General features: G+C 33.6%; 1 protein-coding gene across 6 annotated transcripts in view; it reads right to left on the bottom strand.

Annotated features, from left to right (window-relative positions):
• Positions 1-22,132, bottom strand: part of TCF12 (transcription factor 12) — a 351,413-nt gene that overhangs the window by 207,664 nt on the left and 121,617 nt on the right. For 5 of the 6 annotated variants that reach the window (XM_090270652.1, XM_090270650.1, XM_090270653.1 and 2 more), the window contains exon 4: positions 16,982-17,055. In XM_090270652.1, the coding sequence (XP_090126778.1) occupies positions 16,982-17,055 (74 nt within the window). Of the gene's footprint in view, positions 1-9,217; positions 9,270-16,981; positions 17,056-22,132 lie in introns of those variants that run through there. The other variant, XM_090270655.1, reaches the window with a different exon arrangement.

Below are 22,132 nucleotides of genomic sequence, written 5' to 3'. Positions count from 1 at the left end.
CTGAAAGGAATGGGGATACCAGGTGGAGGGATACAAAGGGGAAAAAATTGGGACAACTGTAATAGCATAATCAATAAAAATGTATTTTAAAAAACAAATAAAAAAGCAAACAAAACAAAATAAAATAAATAAAGACCCCCCAAAAAAAGAAGAAAGAAAGAAGCCAGTCAGAGAAAGACAAATACCATATGATTTCACTCATATGTAGATTCTAATGAAGAAACTGAACTAACAAGGAAAATGGGGACAAACTCATAGATGGAGAGCAGATGACAGCTGGTGGCAGAGGGGAGGTTGGGGGTGGAAGGATTGAGCAAAAAGGATAAAGGGACTCATGGACATGGACAACAGTGTGGTGTTTGCTGGAGGCAGGGGAATATAAAGTAATGTTAATAAATACAATGGGGATTAAGTAAAGTACCAAAATATTTTGTAAGCAGTGGAAAAACATCGATAGTTGTACTGCATCAAATGAAGAGTACTTTGAAGGTGACCGATATTTAAACATGTAAAAATAAATACCCAATTTTCATAAATAAATTCTGAGTTTTTTGGGTCTCCCTCCTCATATACGTCACACTCATTTTACCTACCATGCAGATGAAGAGATAGTAGTTAAATTGACTGTCTTTCTAAAGATCTGCAACTAAGAGATTAGCAGAGCTGAGATTAATAAGAATGTAATATGCCTCATACCAATTCACAGGGGATTCTAAAACTAACACTATGAGGCAAGTGTAGTGAAGACTGGAATCACTGTAGAATCTAAGAAAACTAAAGCTCAGAGTAACCACCAAAATTACAAAACAGACGCAAATTCTGAATTATCAACCGCCAGCAAGAAGCTTCCTATTGTTCTGCACCATTAATCTATGTTAGTATTATTAGACTACCAATTAGTCTAAAGGGCAAGATGGCATGACCCATGAAATTTTAAATAAAGTTCAACCCAGTCTGCCAACTTCCAACCTGAACTCCTGAGCTGAGTATGAACAGGTTAGAAAATAACAATATTAACAGCACAACTTCAAATGGAAACATCAAAGGCAAATGAGCATTGCCAGACAGGTAAAAGAAATAGCATAAATACTTGCTAAGGATGCTCTAGAGCAGAACAAAACATGATAACCAAAAAAACAAAATTATCGATCACATCTCTATGGCATCATAATAATCACAGCTAACTTTTATTGAGTGGCTCCTAAATAAATTAACTGATATAATATATGCCAGCATTGTCTTAAGGGCTTTCATGTATTTTACCAGTTAATTTAAACTATATACAGATACTATATATCCCCCATATTGTAGTTGAGGAAATGTTGTCTTAGAGAATTTAAATAACTTTCCTGAATGGTAGAAAACTCATTTAGACTTTGAACTATGACAGCAGATGAATTAATATTAGCCACTAATTTTTTTTATCTCCAGCACCAAGAAATCTGTCAATAGAGTTCACACTTAAATGAAAACTAATTTCCATTAAGCCAGCCATTTCAATGTCTTAGAACACCTTTGGTCTCAATACTTCTTGTATAAAAACTACTTTGTCTTAAAAGTACTGAGAACCCAACGAGCTTATGTTAATGTAAGACATACCCAATGATATTTACCATATTAAAAATTATACCTGAGAAATTTAAAAAACACAAGAACCATCAGAGCAAAGGTATCATCTATCATGTGGCACGTGGAAATTTCACAATACACTCAGGAAAGAAGAGACTGAAATGGCAAATAACATCTTAGTAGTATCATGAAAATAGTTTTAAGCTTGCAAACACTTTAAAAAGGTCCAGCAGACCCTGGGAGGTCCCTGGAACATATGAGGTAAAATAATAGATTAGAGTGCAGTTGATGCTTGAACAATGTGAATGAAGGAGAGTGGGTCTGGGGCAGGATGGGGTTGGTTAAAGCACCAGTTCTGGTGCAGTCAAAAATCTGCGCATTACCTTTTTGATCGATACCACCGCTGGTTGAATCTGGATGTGAAATTCAGGCAAACGGAGAACCAACTGTACAGTGTGGGGCAAAAGTAGATTACAGTTGTGAGTACATGAAACACAGAATTTATTCTTGTATTATGACTTATTATTGTTTTTATTTCCCCTAGAAACAACTGTAAATCTACCTTTGCCCCATCCTGTATATATTTTTTAAAATATCTATATACAAGTGGGTCTGCGCAGTTCAAATGCATGTTGTTCAAAGAGCAACTGTATTTACTATGTTTTAAAATAAAACATGAACCCTCATTTCCACTACAGCTGGACAGAATCTAGAAACCCAGGTTAAAAATTTTAAGACTGAGGCCTCATTTCAGAGATGAAAGAAAAAGATTCATAAAATCAAGGAGCATGCCTAGCCTTAGTCAGTGGTAGATATTTAATATTACTATATTTAAGAACATATTTTTGGCTTTTGATTTCAAAGTATCAGTAGACAAATACTTACGGATAGTTGGCAGCAAGGAAAGTAGTTGCACAATAGCAAACAGGATATCAAAATTCCAAGGATCTCTTAAATAAGCCAGTACTTTCAATGTCGTGCGGGAAGAGCTAATAGTGAAGACTTCATTTCTCCATTCACTTATTTGTACTGCTCCAAGGGCTTCCACTGATCCCCATCAGATCAACCCAACTAAGAACTTTATTTCCACATCCACTTTCAAACAGGACAAAGTAACAGAGACCATATTAACTCTCATGCTTGAAACAATCACCAAACTAAAAAAATACATTAAACAACAGTTTTGAGACACTGGATACTGGCAGCGCAGGAATGGTGATCTCTTAAGAGAGGAGAAAACAAAGTGAATGCTATGATTGCTGAGAGGGTGGGGTAAACGAGGGAGATAGCTTAACCTATAACTCTATACCTAGTAAAAAATAATTAAGAATATTTCAGACACATGGAGGATGAAAAACTAACTTCATAAGCACCAGACCTACACAATAAAGAATATTAAAGGAAGTCCTTCAGTAAAAAGGCAAATACCAAAAAGAAATATAAATCTACATGAACTAAAATAAAGCATGTTCTCTGATCACAGAATTAAATTAAATATCAATAATAAAATATCTCTAGAGAATCCCCAAATAATTTCAAAATTAAATAATATAGTTGTAAATAATTCATGGGTCAAGGAAGTAATAAATTGGAAAATTATAAAGCATTTTAAACTGAGTTAAATGAAAATACAACACAGCAAAACCTACAGGATGCAGATAACATCATGGTAAGAGGAAAATGTATAGTACTAAAATGCCTATTAGAAAAGATGAGAGGACTCAAACCAATGACCTCCAGCTCCAGCTATGAAATTAGAAAACAAAGAGCAAATTAAACTCAAAGTAAAGTTTAGAGTCAAATATATTGAAAAAAAGAAAAACAATAGAAAAAGGCCAATGAAACAAAACATTGGTTCTTTGTGAATATCAGTAAAATAGATTAAGCCTCTAGCCATTCTCATCAGGAAAGAAAGAGGAAACAATTCACCAATGTCAGGAATGAGGCTGGTACTTAACTACAGATCCTAAAAACATTGTGCCACGTAAACTCTAAAATGGCCCCTATGGTATCTGTCTTCTGGCATTCGCACCTGTGAATAAACCATTCCTTTTGAGGGTGCGCTGGCCTAATAACTTGCTTCTTTCTAATCAATAAAACATGGCAAAAGGGATGAGATGTCATATCTATTATTAGGTTCTATAATATTGTGTCTTCTGTCTTGCTAGCAGACCCCTCCCTTGCTGACTTTGATGAATTAAGTTGCTATGATGAAAAAACCTAATCAGCAAGATGCTGAGGGCAGCTTCCTGCCAAGAGCCAACAGGGAACTGCGGCCCTCAGTTCAGTAAACCAAAGGGAACTGATCCTGCTTAAAAAAAAAGACATGAGTTTGGAAGCAAATGCTTCCCAAATCAGTCTTTCAAATGGGACCCCAGTTCTGGCCAATACCTTGTTTATAGGCATGTAAGAGGCCCTGTAGCAGATGACAAAGATTAACTATGCCAAATTCCTCACCCACAGAAACTGAGAGACAATAAATGTATGTTATTTTAAGGCACTAAGTTTCTGGTAATTTGTTAATGTAGCAAGAGATAACTAATACAAATATTTAAAAGATAAAAAAAATATTATGAATAATTTTATGCTAAATAAATTCAACTTAGATAAAAATAAACATTTTTTATGCTTTTAAAAATTAGAATATTTTTATTATAGTACTATATGATATAGAACATTATACTGTACATAGTATCAAATATTTGAAAACATTTTATCTTTCTGCTTCAGAAAATAGTTTCAAACTTATCTTTCAATATGCTTCAATTCTCTTGCTGTTTAGATCATATGCTTCAGCAAAACTTGGGTACCTTATTTTTATTTTTTTTTCAATTTATTGTTATTCAGTTACAGTTCTCCCAATTTCTCCCCCATTGCTGTCCTTTGCACCCCCCCACCTGCTCCCACAGTCAATGGGTCCTTCATACTTGATCCTTGACTAGACCCTTCCCATTCTTTCCCCTGTTATCCTCCTCCCTCTCCCCTGACATATTTTTCTTAAAATCACAAACTAACAAACCTCACTAAAAAGTAACTTGAATAGTTCTTTATTAAAAAATTAAAATTTTAACTAAATAGCATCACCCCAACAAAACTCAGACAACATATCTTCACTGGTAAATTCAACCAAACATTTAAGGAGCAAGTAATACCAATTCCATACAAATTCCTTAAAAAAAAAAAAAAAAAAAAACGTAAAGAGGAAATAATACATCTCAATTCATTCGCTGAGGCCAGTATTACTGTGACACCAAATTCTGACGAAGACATTACAAAACTCCTATACCTCAGTATTAGTAAGTATAAAAGTTCTTAATAACATTTTAAAAATTGAATTCAACAATAAATAAAAGGATAATTCATAATAACCCAGTGTTATTGATCTCAGGAATACAGGGTTGGTTTAAAATTCAATATAGCAATCAATATACAGTAGTCCCTCTCTATATCGCAGTTCACTTATTGCGGCCTCACTGTATTGCGGAATTTTAAAATATATTGTATTTAATTATCACGGATTTTTCGCTATATCGCAGGATTTTGCGGTGCTGTATACATCTGTTGTTAAAGTTACATAGGTTTAAGAGGGTAAAATATGTTTAAGAACATAAGTAGGGTTTATAATAAAGTGTGGAAAAGATTAATAAGGGAGTGGGAAAGGTTAATAAGGGACTGGGAATGGTTTATAAGTGTGTGGGAACGGTTTATAAAGTCTTAAAATATATATAAATACTAAAATAAATGTTAGGTTCCTACTTTGTGGATTTTCACCTATCGTGAGGGGGTCTAGAACATAATACCCGCGACACGTGAGGGAATACTGTAATTCTCACAGTAACACATTAAAAAAGAAAACTTTGTATCTCCATAGATGCAGAAAATCCAACATCCATTCTTATTCAAAAATAAGAATAAAAGGGAACTTCCTTAATCTAATAAAGCACATCAATGAAACCTACAGCTAATATCATACTGAATGGTAGAAGACTGATGGTTTTCCCAACATCAAGAACAAGGTAAAGCTATACACTCTTCCCACTTAATTCAACATATACAAGACACCGTACCAACTCAATAAGGGGAAAAAGCCAGATTGGACAGGAAAAAGTTAAACTCTCATTAATCATAGAAGATATACTATCCAAACAGAAAACCTCACAGCATGTACCAAAACGCTGCTCTAGCTAGTGAGTTCAGCAAGGTACAGGCTAAAAGGTCAATACACAGAAATCTATCGTAGTTTTATATAAGACAGGAACAACAGAAACTGAAAATAAAAGTACAACCATAACAACATTAATATTATTTAGTTATAAACTGAATGAAAGTTGTGTTCAGTGAAAACTATAAAACATTACTAAGAGAAATTAAAGAAGATGTAAATAGGATATACCACATTCATGGATCAGAAGGCTCCCCATTGTTAAAATATCAATTCCCCTTAAAATGCTCTATAGAGTCAACAACACGATCCCAACCAAAATCCATAAGTTTGTAGAAACTGATATGCTGGTTTTAAATATTTCAATTTATATGCAAAGTACCTAGAATAGACAAAACAATTTTCACACCAAATAACAGGTTGGAAGATACACACTACCTAACATCAAGATTTATTTTAAAGGCACAGTAATCAAGATAGTATGGTAATTGATGTAATGATAAACCAATGGAACAGAATAGTCAAAAATTGACCCTAAAGTATATGTCAATTTATTTTCAGAGTTAACAAGGGAATTAAATGAAAACAAACTCTCTTAAACAATGGTACCAATAAAATTCAACCCTTACTTCACTCATTCAAAAATGAACTTCAAGTGGATCACAGATCTAAATTAATAGTTAAATGTATAAATTATCTAATTTATTATTTCTTGAGACTAACAGTCAAACTCAATTCCTAAGTGATATAGAAGGACTTCATTGTTGGGAAAATATGTGAGAAGTATGTTCTATTCCTTTCTTAAAGATTTACAACTTACAATAACATTAAAAACAAAAATCTAACACCAACAAAGAACTCTGTTTAATTCTGTTTAACTCAATAATACATAAATATAGTGGACCAAAGACTGCTGAAATTACAAACTGTTTATTAATATGTATCCTATTAAGCACAGTTTGAGAAACTATAATCTTGTTTGAAATTTCTGTTTTACATGTTAGGTACTAATGTCCAGAATAAGTGACTAATTTGACCAAGTTCACTTGTCTAATGGAAGAAGTCTCTAGGCTTAAGTCCTCTATTTTTGTATTAAAAAACAGGTAATCATTTTCACCTGGTATGTCCTTGATGTTTCATAACTAAGTACTGCTTCTATTTCTGTGCTTCTCTTCTCCCTGGGCCATCATTATTAGTACTTTTATCATCCTATAATATAATAATATGTTTTTCCCATGAGAACGAGCACTACTTTTGCCCAGGGTACATGAACTAATCATTTTTGTTTTGCCCAACTAATTCCAGTGAGCAGAAAATAGTGGAATTTTAATAAATGCTTCATGAATAAAAAAAGTAGAAGAAAGAACGTGAACACCTCACAAAGAATACAGAAATCCAAAAGAAGACTATAAGATTCCATAATGGGAAGAAAGATACTGAAGAAAAATGATCTAAAGAGTAGGATGCAAATCAAGAACAATATTTACAGAGCATAAACTCAGAAAAGTATAAACTCAATGAAATCTAATGGTATCACCAATGCAGAGAAGATATTTGGTTCAGGATAGCTGATCCTTAATTGTTTAATCACTAAATAATTTCTTATGCTAAACACCCAGATATGTTCTTCTACTCTATGTAAAATGCAGCATGTTGATTATTATAAAAAACCACATCTAAATAATTATTTCATTTGTTAGCACAAGGGACTAAGTGTCAGTTCAATATGTTGAAAGAAAACTTTCCAAGCTTGTTATTCCCAGAAAATGTTAAAATATATGACAACAAAAGTACATCACAAAAGAAAGTAAAATTAATTGATTATGCTGTCTTCCACTACATAATCTCATTTAGGTCTCATAACTACCTTGTGATGCAGATATCCTTTAAAACATATTTCAGAAACTGAAGCTTCTTCTTTTAGAGTCTACATTCCTAAGAATCTGGATTACCTACTTTCCCTCCCAATAATTTTCACATCCAAAGATCTGTGATGAAATAAATGTTTCCAATAGTTTCAATTTTGTAAACAAAATTTATTTTCCCTGATTTATAGAACCTATTGGTGAGTATTTAAAAACTATAATAGGTCCCTCATCTTCTTCAGGACATACTCCGGAAATTCAAAACAGCTTCTTTCCTAAGGAGCATCCAAAACTTCTAAAATTCTTGACATGGTTTTGTAAGGGATCTGTATACTTTTCATGAGACGATGTAAAAATAGGAACACTTATCTACTGCATAATAAATCCCAGATATTGTACTAACTACTTTGTAAAACTTCCTCTATTTAATTATTACACATCCCTATGAGATATATCTCTTTGAAGAAGAGAAATCTGAGGCTCAGAAATTAAGTATTTTATCTTTTCCAAGGTCAAATATAGTGGTAAAATCAGGAAGCAAACTTATCTGATTTATTCCATGGCTTTGTTTTTTTATATATAAAAGTGAATAATATTTTTGTAAGAAATAATGAGTCTCATCCTTTTACAATTTCTAAAGTCCTGTCTTTAAAGTTCTGTCTTTAAAGTCCTTGACAAGTAGAAATAACAACTGTTTTGGTGTCTCTTTTATACTTTGGCCAATGTAATATGATAGAAAGGGACAATAATTAAGAGTCATATTATTCTTAGATATTTAATATCTGGTAAGTTTTCTATATTCTCTGAGCCAAAATTCCCTCAACGTTTAAAAATGACTTCTTAGTGAGCTGGTGTGAAACTTAGAAAAGGCAACATGTGAAAGGTTTTAAACTATATTGTGACAAATGCTAGTTATGATTATTGTTATTAATAAAAATAGCTTAGGCAGGCCTAAAAATACAGTCAGCCAGAATCTATCCTCAATTATTTCCTAAGTTTAGAGGAAATAATTAAAAAGCTACAGAAAGGAAGACCTCAACAATTACATAAAGGGACAAAAAGAAATCCAAAGATTAATGTTTGACTTTCTACTTGTTAACTTTAAAGACTAAACAATAATTAGAAAAAAAAAAGAGAGAGAATTACTATTTCACAGACATAGAAAGTTTAGTGAAACTCATAGTGAGGTGAGAGACTAATGTAAAAGATCTTTCCAAAAGATCTATATTTAGAGCATCTCAACAGGCATTGTCCCTAGAAGAATGGCTATATTAAAAAAATAAGTTTGACTGGCTTCATGTGGAACCCTGGACAGTCTGATAGGTATGTGATTTCTTTCATTTTAAATATCTGTTGGCAAGAGATTTAAAGGAGCTCATATCATCTTAACCCAATTATTTTCTTATCCAAGAACATTAAGATTAAATATATGGGCAGGTGCTATTTTAAATGCAACCAAGTGTTACAAACATTTCCCTCATGGGTTTATTTAACCCTAACTTTAAATTACACCCTTTTCTTACCCACAGTTCTCTTCACATTCAGAACATTTAGAAGGAGCAGTTACATAACAAAACAGAGATAAATGGGAACACAGATGCAATATATAAAAAACACTTACTTTAATTCTGTCCCTCCTGTCTTGCTTTGCTATTTAACTGCTTCATCTCGTGTTTTGTACCTGAGATCAAGAGGCATAAAATACTATTTCAAAATTTGTGTGTCCTTTCTAATTATTGCATTTGAACCCCTAGTAGCTATAAAACCTATACCATTTTCCCCTTCAAAGATAAAAAAGCAAACAATAAACAATCTAGAGATAGGGAATATCTACTCTAAAGGAGAGTAACACTAAACTTTGCTACACATCAATGCTGACAAATGAGGGTTCAGCAAGTAAACTGTTTTATTTAATTTTTATTCACACGACTAGATTTTCCCATTTATAAGAGAAACTACCAAAATCAGATAATCTGTTAGTTGTATAACACAACCACCGCTAACCTGTCAAAGCCTAAATAAAACACACGGAGTTTAACTTGGCAGTCATCATTCTGCAGGGCAGTGAGTCTGTATGATTTTGTATCTTCCCCAGTTACCAAGTATGCCAGTTTTTCCCCTTGTAATATCTCTCTTCTTTTCATTATTTTGTGATCTCGATTCTGCCATCTAATCCAAGTTTTATCTCACAGCAAGTGGGACTGTGTATAACATCTTACTGGATCACCTTATTTCTTGTCATTCTTTTATTTTGGCTCCATGCTTCATACCACAACATACTGACTTTAAAATACTTTCTGTCGTTACCCATGTAAAAGTCTATGTAATTTAGTTCTCTACTTCCCAAATAATAGACTATATTTATTCTGTAGAAAGGTTATTTGCCTTTTCACACTATTTACCTAAAAAGCAAACTGCTTTATTGTTTACTGAGTTCTGTGATTTGTGGGTGTCTGTACTTGTGGTCCCATCATTCCACATTTCCAGTAAGCTGCCTTCATTTCAACCTTAATTCATACTGTACAAATACTGTCTGTCCTATAATATTCTACTCAAACACTTCCTCTTCTATTAAGTCCTTTCTGACCACCCAAAGTAATCTCGCCCTCTCCTGTAATCCCACGGTTATCAATGAAATTAATTTGGTAATTAATTATTTGCTGCCTTTAAAAAGTTAAAGTTTTATTATTTACTTAATTCTTTAGGCAAATATGACTTGTATTTCCAACCATATTTCCTGAACTCTAAGACATATATTCACTCATGTTTTACAATTAAGAAAAAAACTCAGTGCATTTAAAAATATCAACATCCTCAAACTTGGGGACCACAGTAAGCCACAAGCTACTTAAAAGCAGGCAGACGGTGTTATCACCCTTATTTACAATGGTGGTTCCCATGCCATTGTGCTCTGCTGGAAGAAGAATACAGGTTCTCTCTGCCCCTAGATATTCCCAGGGCCTCTACTCTAAAATGTAAATGAACTACACATCAGGTTCTCCCAAAACTCCAGCCAATATAACTGTTCCTGGGGTCAAAATGATCTCTGTGTATTTTTTTAAGTCCTTAAATGTTTCATTTGAGAGAGGGAAGGCAAGGGGAGGGGAAGGGAGGAGGAAGGGAGGGGAGGGGAGAGGAAGATGTGTGTGAAACATAGACCGGTTACCTCCTGTATGTACCCTGAGAGGTGATGGAACCCACAACATTTTGGTGCACAGGTGACTCCCCAGCCAACTGAGCAACCCAGCCTGAGACCTATGTATATTTTTATGGATAGCATGTGAGGGCAACTAAGGCTCTATTACCCCATCCATCTCCAACTCACTATCCATTGAACTATATAGTGGCTCTTCGCCTAGCTCTTCCACATGAATGAAAAGATACTGAATACCTGCTGAGAATGGAGAGAACACTTGGCAAAATTAAAGATCCCTTTAGCCACATATGGCAGTAAACTCACCCAGATAACCTTATGACCTCAGTTTCCACAGAAGTCAAAAGACATATGTTTACTCTAGTTAAATTTTTATTTTATTTTGGTTTCCCTTATACATACCAAGTACCTGATCTATATGGCTTTGTGTATGACTCTTAGGAGGCTAGAGCAACTCCTAGATTTTCGTTTTCTACCTAACCTGGTTTATCAAGCTGCCACCCACGTGTATTCCTGACAAATGGACTGAAAAATGGCCACTGTTGATGCTTTTTAAATAAACCAAGCCCTCATATCACTTCATAGCAATAGGCAGCAGAAGTCATAGTATGTATTAAAATAAAAGACCTCAAAATGTACCTACTATTTATCCCTTAAGAGAAAGTCCCTGAAATTATTCTGTGCTGAGTCACATACAGTGGCCACACCAAGTATTTTAAAGCCAACTCGTCACCACATAACTGGTTTTCCCCTTCTCCACTAACAGGACTAAGTCTGGAACTTAATAAGGTAGTTATTATTAGCACCTACCACACCTTCTATCAGTTTAAAAAAAAAAAAAGTTTGAGGTAAAAAGAAGCAATATGCCCAGGGTCATACAGGTAGGACGTAGGAGTGCCAGAAATAGAATCCAGGCAACTTGATTTCAATATTCAAGCTCTTAAAATCTATGCTATTCTGCCTCACAATACACTATACTTGCTGAGCAAATCTGGTTTTATCATATCATGTCCCATGTCCTCTTTGGGATATCAATTACAGATCCTCTTCTCTTTCACCTTTCTCCTCTCTCTTCTCCCATTCCTTCAGTATATGGCAGAAAATTTAAGATAGTTCTTGAGTTGGAAAGTATTAAAGTAAGAGGGTTAAAAAGTACTAGCACAGAATTCACAATCCAGCCAAGGCTCATGGGTATTTTGTATCAAAAGCAAACATCACAACCTAGCTAAATCTCAAACACATTAAGTCTTAATTTTCTCATGTATAAAATAAAAGCACTGGATGTAAATAGCTAATATACCTTCTAATTTTGAAAACTTTATAATACTGCAAAATGGGGACAAAGGGAAGAGCAACATGGACATGACCATTTCATTCTACAAACCATATTATAAAAAGAAGGGAAATATTCTGGTGGAAATTTAGCAGTAAGAAAAAATAAGCACTCAAACCCTATTTAACAGAATGTTACTTCTTCTCCAAAAATAATTATTATAATAGATTATACATAACCCAAAACATGCTCATGATTAAAATGCCAACTCCTGGTCACTGACAGTGTCTACAAATATAATTTCTATTTGTAGTTACCCACTAGTGAACTCCTCTACCTTTTAAATTAAGAAATGAAAAATTCTACCTTGGAAAGAGTGTCAACAAGAGCACTCCTCCTGTCTCCTGTGAGCGCTGTCATAAACCCTAGCCCAGCGTAAAAACCCCAATGGTTCAGTACTTTGAGCTTGGCCTAGGTTGTATAATAGAGCAAAGAGGCAGGAAAACCAAGATGCGAGGGTCCTTTAGAATTTCCATGAACTAAAATGATCAGACTGCATTTCAGAAACAAAATTTGTACCATCAGGAAATATGTCCATTAAAATGCACAGTGAAATATTAAATATTTGAAGAAGATAATAATGGCATTAATATCAGTAACAGCAACTTTCATTTATTGTATTAATACATGAAATACTTAATAGCTATTATTAATTTAATTTTTAGCAAAACCCTACAAGGTATGTGTAAAATTATCACAATTTTAGATAGGAGAATCCTGAGACACAAAGAGGTCACAAAGCACAACTCTCCAGAGGTTGTAATCGTAAATAATATGCTCAACTAAGTAGTGTCATCAATCAGAACAATAGTTCGTAAGCATAAAGACCTATTGCCATTAATACCACCACCATCCACTTCAAGCTTTACCATCTTAAGTCAACTTCATTTCTTTCCTCCCCTGATAGCCAAACACAATCTAGTAAATTTAATAATTCTTCCCAAATTTGATTACGTTCAGCAAACACATATGGAGCACCCATTATGTATCAAGTATTGTACTGGATGGACTAAAACTTTTTTGCAAAATCTTTGTCAGAGGAATTCTGCATTCTCAAGAAAGAAGTAAAACAATTGAAGGGACAGGCAATCAATTTCATTTATGTCTTTCACATATCTAAAAGAAGTAAAAATATATTAAGCATCATTGAATCAGCATGTAATTCTTATTCATTATATTTAGAATGAAGTACATTTGCAAATGCGTTCATTGATTTAAATGTTTAACTGTAATACCTACATTTATTTTATGAATTCTGATATAACATAAAATTAAAGCCAATACTTATAAAGCACTATGTACCAGACACTAATCTAAGCATTTTACATATACTATATCTCATTTCATCCTCACAACGACCTTTTAAAATAGTCCTATTATCCCTATTTCACAGATGAATAAACTGAGATACAATGAATTTAAGAAACTTGTCCAGGGTCACACAGGTAGTAAGTGGCAGGAATGGGATTCATAGCCAGTCTGGCTCCAGAGTCTGTGCTCTTAGCCACTGCCTTCTAAAGAAGAAGAAGAAAAAAATTGAAACTGGGAAAAACCATTAACACTATAGTTATCAAGAAAGATAATGATACTCTCTGGCCTTTATATGCCTGATACAATATCAAATACAGAAAACATTTTTTTGCAGGAAAGGATAAAAAATAAGAAAGGGGCAGGACAAACTCAATAACTGTATCTTTTGCCCGTGTCTAAACTATCTGAGATTTTAATTGCTCCTTTCAATCTCTGGTGCTTTATCCTCGATCACCACTACCACATATTTCTGAAATTAGGACTGTTAGTCACATCACAATGATGTTTTATCTGTTCATACGTGTTTTTTTATTCTGCACCTGGGTAGTAGGTCAATGGTGCAGAAACCAGGACTCTAACTAAAGTAGAGGCCTGAGGTGCACGTCACAAATACTATGCTACTTCCCTGAGTGCCTGAAACATGTTCAGTCTCATCTCCACATTTCCCAAAAATGCTAACCATTTCTTCTATATCCACTATTAGGTATATTTATTTCTGTGTCTGACTAACAAAAATTCTGCACCAAATGCTGTACCATGGTAGTTCTGATAACTAGAGACTCAACCATACCACTTGTACATTGTGAGGCTACTTTTCTGGTGGATTTGGGGAAAACAGGCAGACACACCAGACGGGAGCCCTGCCTACTGTAGTGACTTTTCCTACTTCTGCATGAACAGGTATAAGACTAACACAATAATGAAAGCATTCCCCTTGAAAAGCTGTTAAATAAAAAGTTCAATTTATATGATCTTGTGTAGGTAGTATTACACAGTAAAATGCACAGTAATATACAGAATTAATAGCATACATGTGCCAAATATGGTTTACAGTACAATAAATTATTTACTAAAATTTTAATTTTAATAAAATGTATCAAACTGGTTTATAGCCAACACCAAAAGGTGTTTCTAAATTTTAAAAAACTCGACATACTATAATACTCAGGAAAATTATGTACTTTGGTTAACTGAGCTTATTAACAAAATTATATCTATCTTTACCTTATGAAAATAATGGCCAAGATAGTGAACGGTGTTTAATAATAAAACTCTAAAAGCTGATAATTTTCCCATAAAGAACTGCTGAGGACAGTTTCAGACACCCATAAATGTCTTTGCTGGTGAGAAGAGCTCAGGGTAAAAATAAATGGTTTGAAATTTAAATGAATCATAACGTAACTAGCTTACTAAATCATTTTAGGTTCAAACCCATGACTAGGGTAAGAGAAAAGTCAGTGGAAGAGTGGATTTCAATGGGAACAAAACTTATGGATAGCAAGCCCTGGCTGCTGTGGCTCAGTGGATTGAGCATTAGCCTGCGAGCCAAGTGTCGCTGGTTCGATTCCCAGTTGGGGGCACGAGTGAGAGGCAACCACACAGTGATGTTTCTCTCCCTCTCTTTCTCCATTCCCCTCTCTCTAAAAATAAATAAACAAACAAAAAAACAAAACTTAAGGATAGCATTAAATCACCACTCTATCTGATCTCTCGGTACATAGGTAGAAATGTGTGTGTGTATATATACACAGAAATATATAATATATATATTCTCAATGTATGATGTAAATATATATACGTGGCTGACTGGGAATGGCTGACTGGGAATATCTGTAGATTAATCTTGGTTTTTAAAATAGAAAACTAGTTTACTATAAAGTATATTTAACTTCTCACTGCACACAATATACTCAAAAAAGAAAAAAAGAGTAAAAAATGGCATTTATGTTTGACCTGCATATCAAATAGCAAAAGAAAAGCCAAGATTTGCTTTGAAGTCCATCTCTAGAGCAAACTTCATTTCAGGATCATAAAACATACAAATGTTTGGATACATTATCATGTTCTCGTCTCCTAAAATCCTATTTAGTATTCAAGCAGAAAAAAATTGAAAGCTTCAAAGGAAAGTAAACATAGGTACAAAGGCATCTTATCACACAGTAACTCAAGCCTCTGAAAGAAAATGATAGAATTGTATACCCTAAACCTATATAATTTTATTAACCAATATCATCCCATAAGTTTAATTAAAAAGGAAATAATCCAGCAGTAATGAATAGTATTGTGTTCTCCACTATGTAAAATCCCTACTTCCTGTTTAGATAGGAAACCTAACTTTTCTATTCACAAAGAATCAAAGTTGGAAGAAAATCTGGACACCAACCAGTTGAACTATCCCCAAAATAAAATAAGGTGTCCAAGAGTAAATGTCAAGTTCATAGCGGAGTCAACAGTAAATCCAAATCTTGTGACACAGGACATTACTTTTTCCACTACAACCCAGCTTTCTCAGCGCACTGGTTCCCAAAAATAAAACACTGAAACTAATTTTTTAAAACAGTTATTCTATATCTTTTTGGATTACAAATGACTATCCTAGTTCTTCCCAAAGTATTTAAACTAAATTAAACATAGGCTACAGCTAATGTAAAGCAAGACCACATACTTTAATAAGTATTTTAAGTCAGCATTTTTCAATGCCAAACAGTATAACCCATATGAAAACTATAAACTCCAATCAAATATTTCAGTTTTCCTTCCACTGAAAGCCAATTTGCTTCTGGAGTTAAGTAGCCATAAATTTTATGCTTGTCTATTTTCTCTTGGTTAATTCTGAGAGAAATAATGTTCATTAATAATTCTAAGTATGATCTTTTAGAAAGGTATCTTTTCAACTCACGAATTTATCAGGAAGTTTGAGAACACAGCATTTAATATTATTGCCAATTCTTTGCTCTAATTTTCAACCTCACAGTTTAAATGTTTAAAGTTTTGGAGTTTTTTTGTTTCTTTGTTTATTCATTGATAAAAGAAGCTCTAATCTATTGACCTTTCAGTGTGCACTACGTTAGTGTGGTCCTATTTCCTCTTAACTGCCAACCAAGAAATGTCATCTGTTTTATGAGTTTTGATATGCTTCTGAGAGACAGGGCTATGGAGTCCCTGATAGAAACAGCTGATGACTACTGGAACAAAAATGGAAGAGAGGACACTGAAAGATGGTACTCTGAAAGTTAATGCCATCTCTCAAAACAAATAAACAATACATGCAGAAAAATGGCTATTTATGGAAAATAGTTAGTGAGGTATTCCAAGCTCTTCCAATTTTAGTAAACAGTAGTATAAGTAGTCCAGGTATAGAAATTACACCAGAAATATTTTCTTCATTTTAGGAGATAAAATAAGTTCTCAATGTATGATAGTTATGGAAAGAATTTTAAATCTACTATGAAGGTACTGGGTATTACACACTCCAATGAAAATAAGTTAATCTTCATTTCTCTTCAACTGAGCTAATATATGAAAGAACTTACTTATTTGGCTAATTATCTTTACAGTTTTAATCAAGGGTTGATGAGCAAACTTACTCTAGATGAGTCATAAGAGGGACTTGGTTGACCACTTGTTCCCCAAGATGTTGTACTTCCTCGTTCATCCATACCTGTGGAGAGAAGAAAGTGAAAGATATAAATCCAAAAGGATACTCTGATCAATGTTTCTTTGGTAGGGCTTAGCAGAAGAGTACAATTCAGTGACTAGCATATGCATTTCTGTGGAACTGGCAGTGTATCAATCCTTGTCTCAGAAACTTGTGGAAAATAAGTTACTCAAGAGCATGTTCATCACTACTTCATAAAATGCTCTATATACACTGCAGAACTTTTGCACCAAAATAACATCTTTGGAGACTTCAGAATAGGGCATAACTTAGGTCTCTCCATCTTTTAACCCTATCCATTGCTACTTCTGAAATTGGATGGACCCACACAGCTTCCTATAGTCTAGCACTGCCTACATGAAAATCTGAAGAATTCAGCCCTTAAGGATACACCTTAAAATGAAGCGCGTCAAATAATTGTTCATATTAATAAAACTGGTTTTTAACTGAGCACTGATCTGATATTCTTAAAGACAGAAAACTATATCAAACTATATCAAATCAATGTTATTTCAAAGCTAATCAAATATGTGATAACCCATACTAGTAAAATCTCTAAAATCTGAATCCAAATGACTAGATCCACTTTTATGAAAATTGTAAAAGAAAAATCAAAAGTATCAGTAACCATTAGCAAAAAAACAATTCATTGTGTTCCTGAATGTACCTTCTGAAGCTTCAGTCCCATTATTTTCACTTTCCAATCAGTCTCTAGTAAAAGTTGAGAGCTGGAGATCTCTCAATCCAACCATTTCTCCCTTTTCTTTTTTGAGGACCAGTCTTTCTCATCCTTGACTCCTAAAAGGGTATACTTTACCAAGCCCTTCTGAGCTGCTTTTTATGACGAAATACAAATAATTGACTTTATTTCATTCTTGCATGAATAAAACTCTAGATGTTGCAAAGAAACATTCTAAGTTTAGAACCTCTTTTTCTTCAAAACAAAAACAAAAAAATTCCTTTAAATCCTCTGTGATTTAGATGAGAACGTAATGTATAGTTAAATGCCCCAAATTCCCCAATAACTAATCAGCATTCCCAAGGCTCTTTCATAGGGACTGCATTACCAATTCGAGGGTTAAGGAACAAAAAGCAGGGAAAGGAAAGTCGGTTTCCAAAGTAGAATCTACTAAACTAATTCGGTTAGTAGGACCATAATTAATCCTTCAATGAATCTGTACTTCCTGTATCAAGTGACTAATATATATATTTTAAAGTTCTTAAAGACAGTAGAGAGAAATCATGGGTACCTAACTACAGATTATACTAAAGGCACAATTTCAAGTGAACCCAAAGCTTTGAAAACACAGAAATTATGTATAAAAATACAAATGTTCTGTTCATTCTTGGAGGATTTTTATTAAAATTCTAAATTTAAGTAAGATTCTAAAAGTTTGAGAAGTATCTTATATAAAGATACTTTGGTACCATCTCTTTATTATCACCTTTAGGCTATTTTCCAAGCATTTTCTTCACAATCAACACTGTAGATCAGCACACAGAATTCCCACGAAACCCAAATCAAGACAAAGGCTACTATTAATCTACAAAATCCACTTACATGAAACTACTTTCTTTTAAAAATCAGATTTTTCATTTGCAATTATTTTTCCATATAAGGTAAGATTTTTTTTTATACTAAATATCTACCCAAAGTAAAATACAAAAGACTGGCTACTGAGAAAGTGGGGCCTCAAATATTTGTCCAGTACATCCATATTGATGACAGCATAATTTACAATATCCAAAAGGTGAAAGCAACACAAGTGTCTTTCAAAAAAATCAATGGATATACAAAATGTAATATATGTAAAATGGAATATTCAGCCTCTAAAAAGAAGAAAATTCTTACACATGCTAAAACATAAGCCAATCACAAAAGGTCAAATACTGTATGATTTCACTTCTATGAGTACAGTCAAATTCATAAGAGATAGAAAACGGACTGGTGGGGATGGAGGAAGTGAGGAAAATCATACTTTCATTAAACATTAATAACATAATAAAAATTCATTTGATGATCCTATCCTAATGAAAATAGTCTAATCATAATTTATTCGGTTTAGGATTGAATTGTCTTATATCAAACGACTAATAAATATGAGGCCTTTGTGTTGTTTTAAATAATTTATAAAAGAGATTACATAAAAAATGGGTGCTAGCTACAGAAAACATTTCAAAGAAAATTTAGAAGAGATACATGAAGTTCTGCGAAAACACATACTCAATTTTCATCAAGTGACAGTAATTACTTCCACAGCATGAAGGAGGAGCAAAGATTAAATAAAATGGTAATTAAGCCACCAGCTAGAGAATGCTACATACCAATACTGGACATAGAAGGGGGTTCAAAGGATGCTATAGAATAACAAGGATTTGTCTAGGTTTTAAACTCAGAGCTCCACAGTTTTTTGTTAACATATCCAGACTCTGAATAGAAGGTTGCGGCTGGCACTGACAAAGGCAAGAGTCATCTTTAAGCATCAATGAATGACTCCTTTCTGCTGAACACAATGGCCGTACAAACAGAAATATGACAGGAATAATAAACTTTCCAAAGCTTCAGCCATAAGATCAAGGTAAGCAGAAAAAAACTTACAGAAAATAAGCTTAATACAAAAATTATACATAATGATCAAAATCTGAGAAATTACTTATCAGCAAGAAAATACACCACAATTATAATACAGTAAATGGAAAACATTTCTATTAAGAAGCATTTTTAAAAAATGCATCTAAACCAAATATTTTCTTTCCTTCCCATTTCTAGTCTATCTATATACCAATTCAACAATTTCAGAGAAGCTAGTTCCACAATTGACAGATTAAATTTGTACATGTAAGACAAAGTTTACCAATAATTAAGTGGCAGAAAGAGTTTGAGTCTTCCTTAGTTTTCTAATATATTAATCTAATCTATTGCTACTAAGATTCAAAGTTATAATGAATAATTTAACAGAGATTAAAATGATCCTTTTCTTTTTTCAACATTTTATATACAGAATGTAAGTACATGCTTTTCTGAATTGAACCAATTAAATAAAATCCAATATATATATTTTGAGTCCACGTGTCCCCTTTTAAAAGGCATGCTATTTCCAGTAAAGAACAAACATTAACTTTTAGACCTTATATCTAAAAACAATGGCTTGTAAATGCAACAAAATAATCTGCTTCCTTCTTTTATGAAGCATGTAATAGAGAAAGAAATAAAGCAAATCATATATTACTACATATACAGCCAATTCCCTAAGAGGCTGGGACCTTAGAGAAGGAATAGAAGGTAGAAACCAAGTTTCTGAGGTGTAAGAGAGCAAGACTCTTCGATGGGCAAAAAATTCCTTGGCAAAGTCAACATCTGGCATTACTCTCTTCTCTGTGAAGAGCTCAGTTATAGTCTACCTGCTTCCTTTCCACTGCCACCATCTTCTGTTTTTGACTCAAAGTGTTTTCTTTCTTGAGTTAATCATAAAATTCTCTCACAGCTTCTATCCCATCCCTTCTTTCATTCTCCAAGCAGAGTCCTACAGACTTCTGTAGGCTTTTAACCATTAGCAAAAACGGGAAACAGATTTTTTGGGGGGGGAGGGGGGCGGTGAGTGACTTTTATATACCGATAAATACCTGTTTTATCCCATATGGGCCCCAGCAGTAAAGAGTTTGTGTACATAAAGCATTACTCAAGATTTGATGAGGTTCAGACAAGACCTGCCTGGAGGTATAAAAAGGGTCAGTGGGGAGAAAAACTGCAGACCAGTTCCTTTCCTTCCCACTTGCCACTGCCAGACCTATAACCCAAAAGTCTGCCACCCTGGACTAAGAGACTAGGGTAAAGTGAAAAAATGGTCTGGAATTGGGAAAATATTTCAGGTAGTAGTAAGAAGTCTAGTGTGCTGAAAAGGAATGAAAGGAAGAAAAACAATACAAAGAATGGAGAGAAGTTAGGATAGCCCTGAAGTAAAGCTAGTAAGAATGACAAGTTAATACAGCCATTCAGCTTGACATCATGCCCAAGTCCATCCCTGTGCAAAAGAAACGTATATACAGTTGGGAGTAAGCACAGGGGATTGTATAGCCACCTATTTCTCTCCTTCACAAGATGCTTCCCTCCACACACACACTGCCTTTGGTAGCACTACAAAAAAAAAATCACATCCCAACACCTATAAATAAGGGAAAGGTAATAACTTTTTGCAGGATTGCCATCTGCTATACAGCGATTCAATCAATGATATGATGTAAGAAATCTCATTGGAGATAGCTATATCAGATAAACAAAGCTTTGAATGTGGCTTTTCAGTAGTTTCTTTACTCAGTTTTATATATGGAGCAATGATATTCCTTTTGATAAGATTCAGAGGCTGCAATCAATTGTAAAATAATATACACCAAAAACCTACCACCACTATTTTTATTGTATTTTTTTAATTTTTGATACTCATGAAATAAATCTACCAATGTGTTTTTCTGGAAATTCACTGTGAAATAGGGCCAATTGAATATAATAGTAAATCCTTTGTTTATTACTATACATTACTGAGAAACAAATAAAAAAGCTATGGAAATACTAAAATTGTAAAGGAATTTAAGAGAAGTTAAAACATGGTGCTTCATATAAAATATGTAACACTGGCTATAGGCATTTTTACCATAAAAATTGAGATTCTGTACAATGAACTGCTACTAAAAAGTTTGATTTTTTTTTTTTTTAAGTATCTAAGAAAATAAGACAAGTAAAAATCTGAGAAGAATTTGCCTTCTCAGGCCACCCTTCAAAATTCAATGACAATTTCTGTTTGGTATTGTTAAAAACAAAGATTTACAGGTAGGAATATTCTGGTACCAAAGTACACTAGAATAGGGTATGGCTAATTTCAAGAAATAACTACTATATTTTTTCGCACTATAAGATGCACCTGACCATAAGACGCACCTAGGTTTAGAGGAGGAAAAGAAGAAAAAAAAAAATATTCTGAACCAAACGGTGTACTAATATTTAATAAAATATAACAGAATAATATTTCAACCATGTAAAGTGAACAGCAGTTAACAGTGGTATTAAGAACCATCATCGCTGTCA

Source organism: Furipterus horrens, unplaced genomic scaffold (genome assembly GCF_987537825.1).
Source record: "Furipterus horrens unplaced genomic scaffold, mFurHor1.1.pri manual_scaffold_3, whole genome shotgun sequence".
Taxonomy (NCBI): Eukaryota; Metazoa; Chordata; class Mammalia; order Chiroptera; family Furipteridae; genus Furipterus; species Furipterus horrens.
Note: the sequence above shows the minus strand (reverse complement) of the source record. Positions and strands in the feature narration are given on the sequence as shown.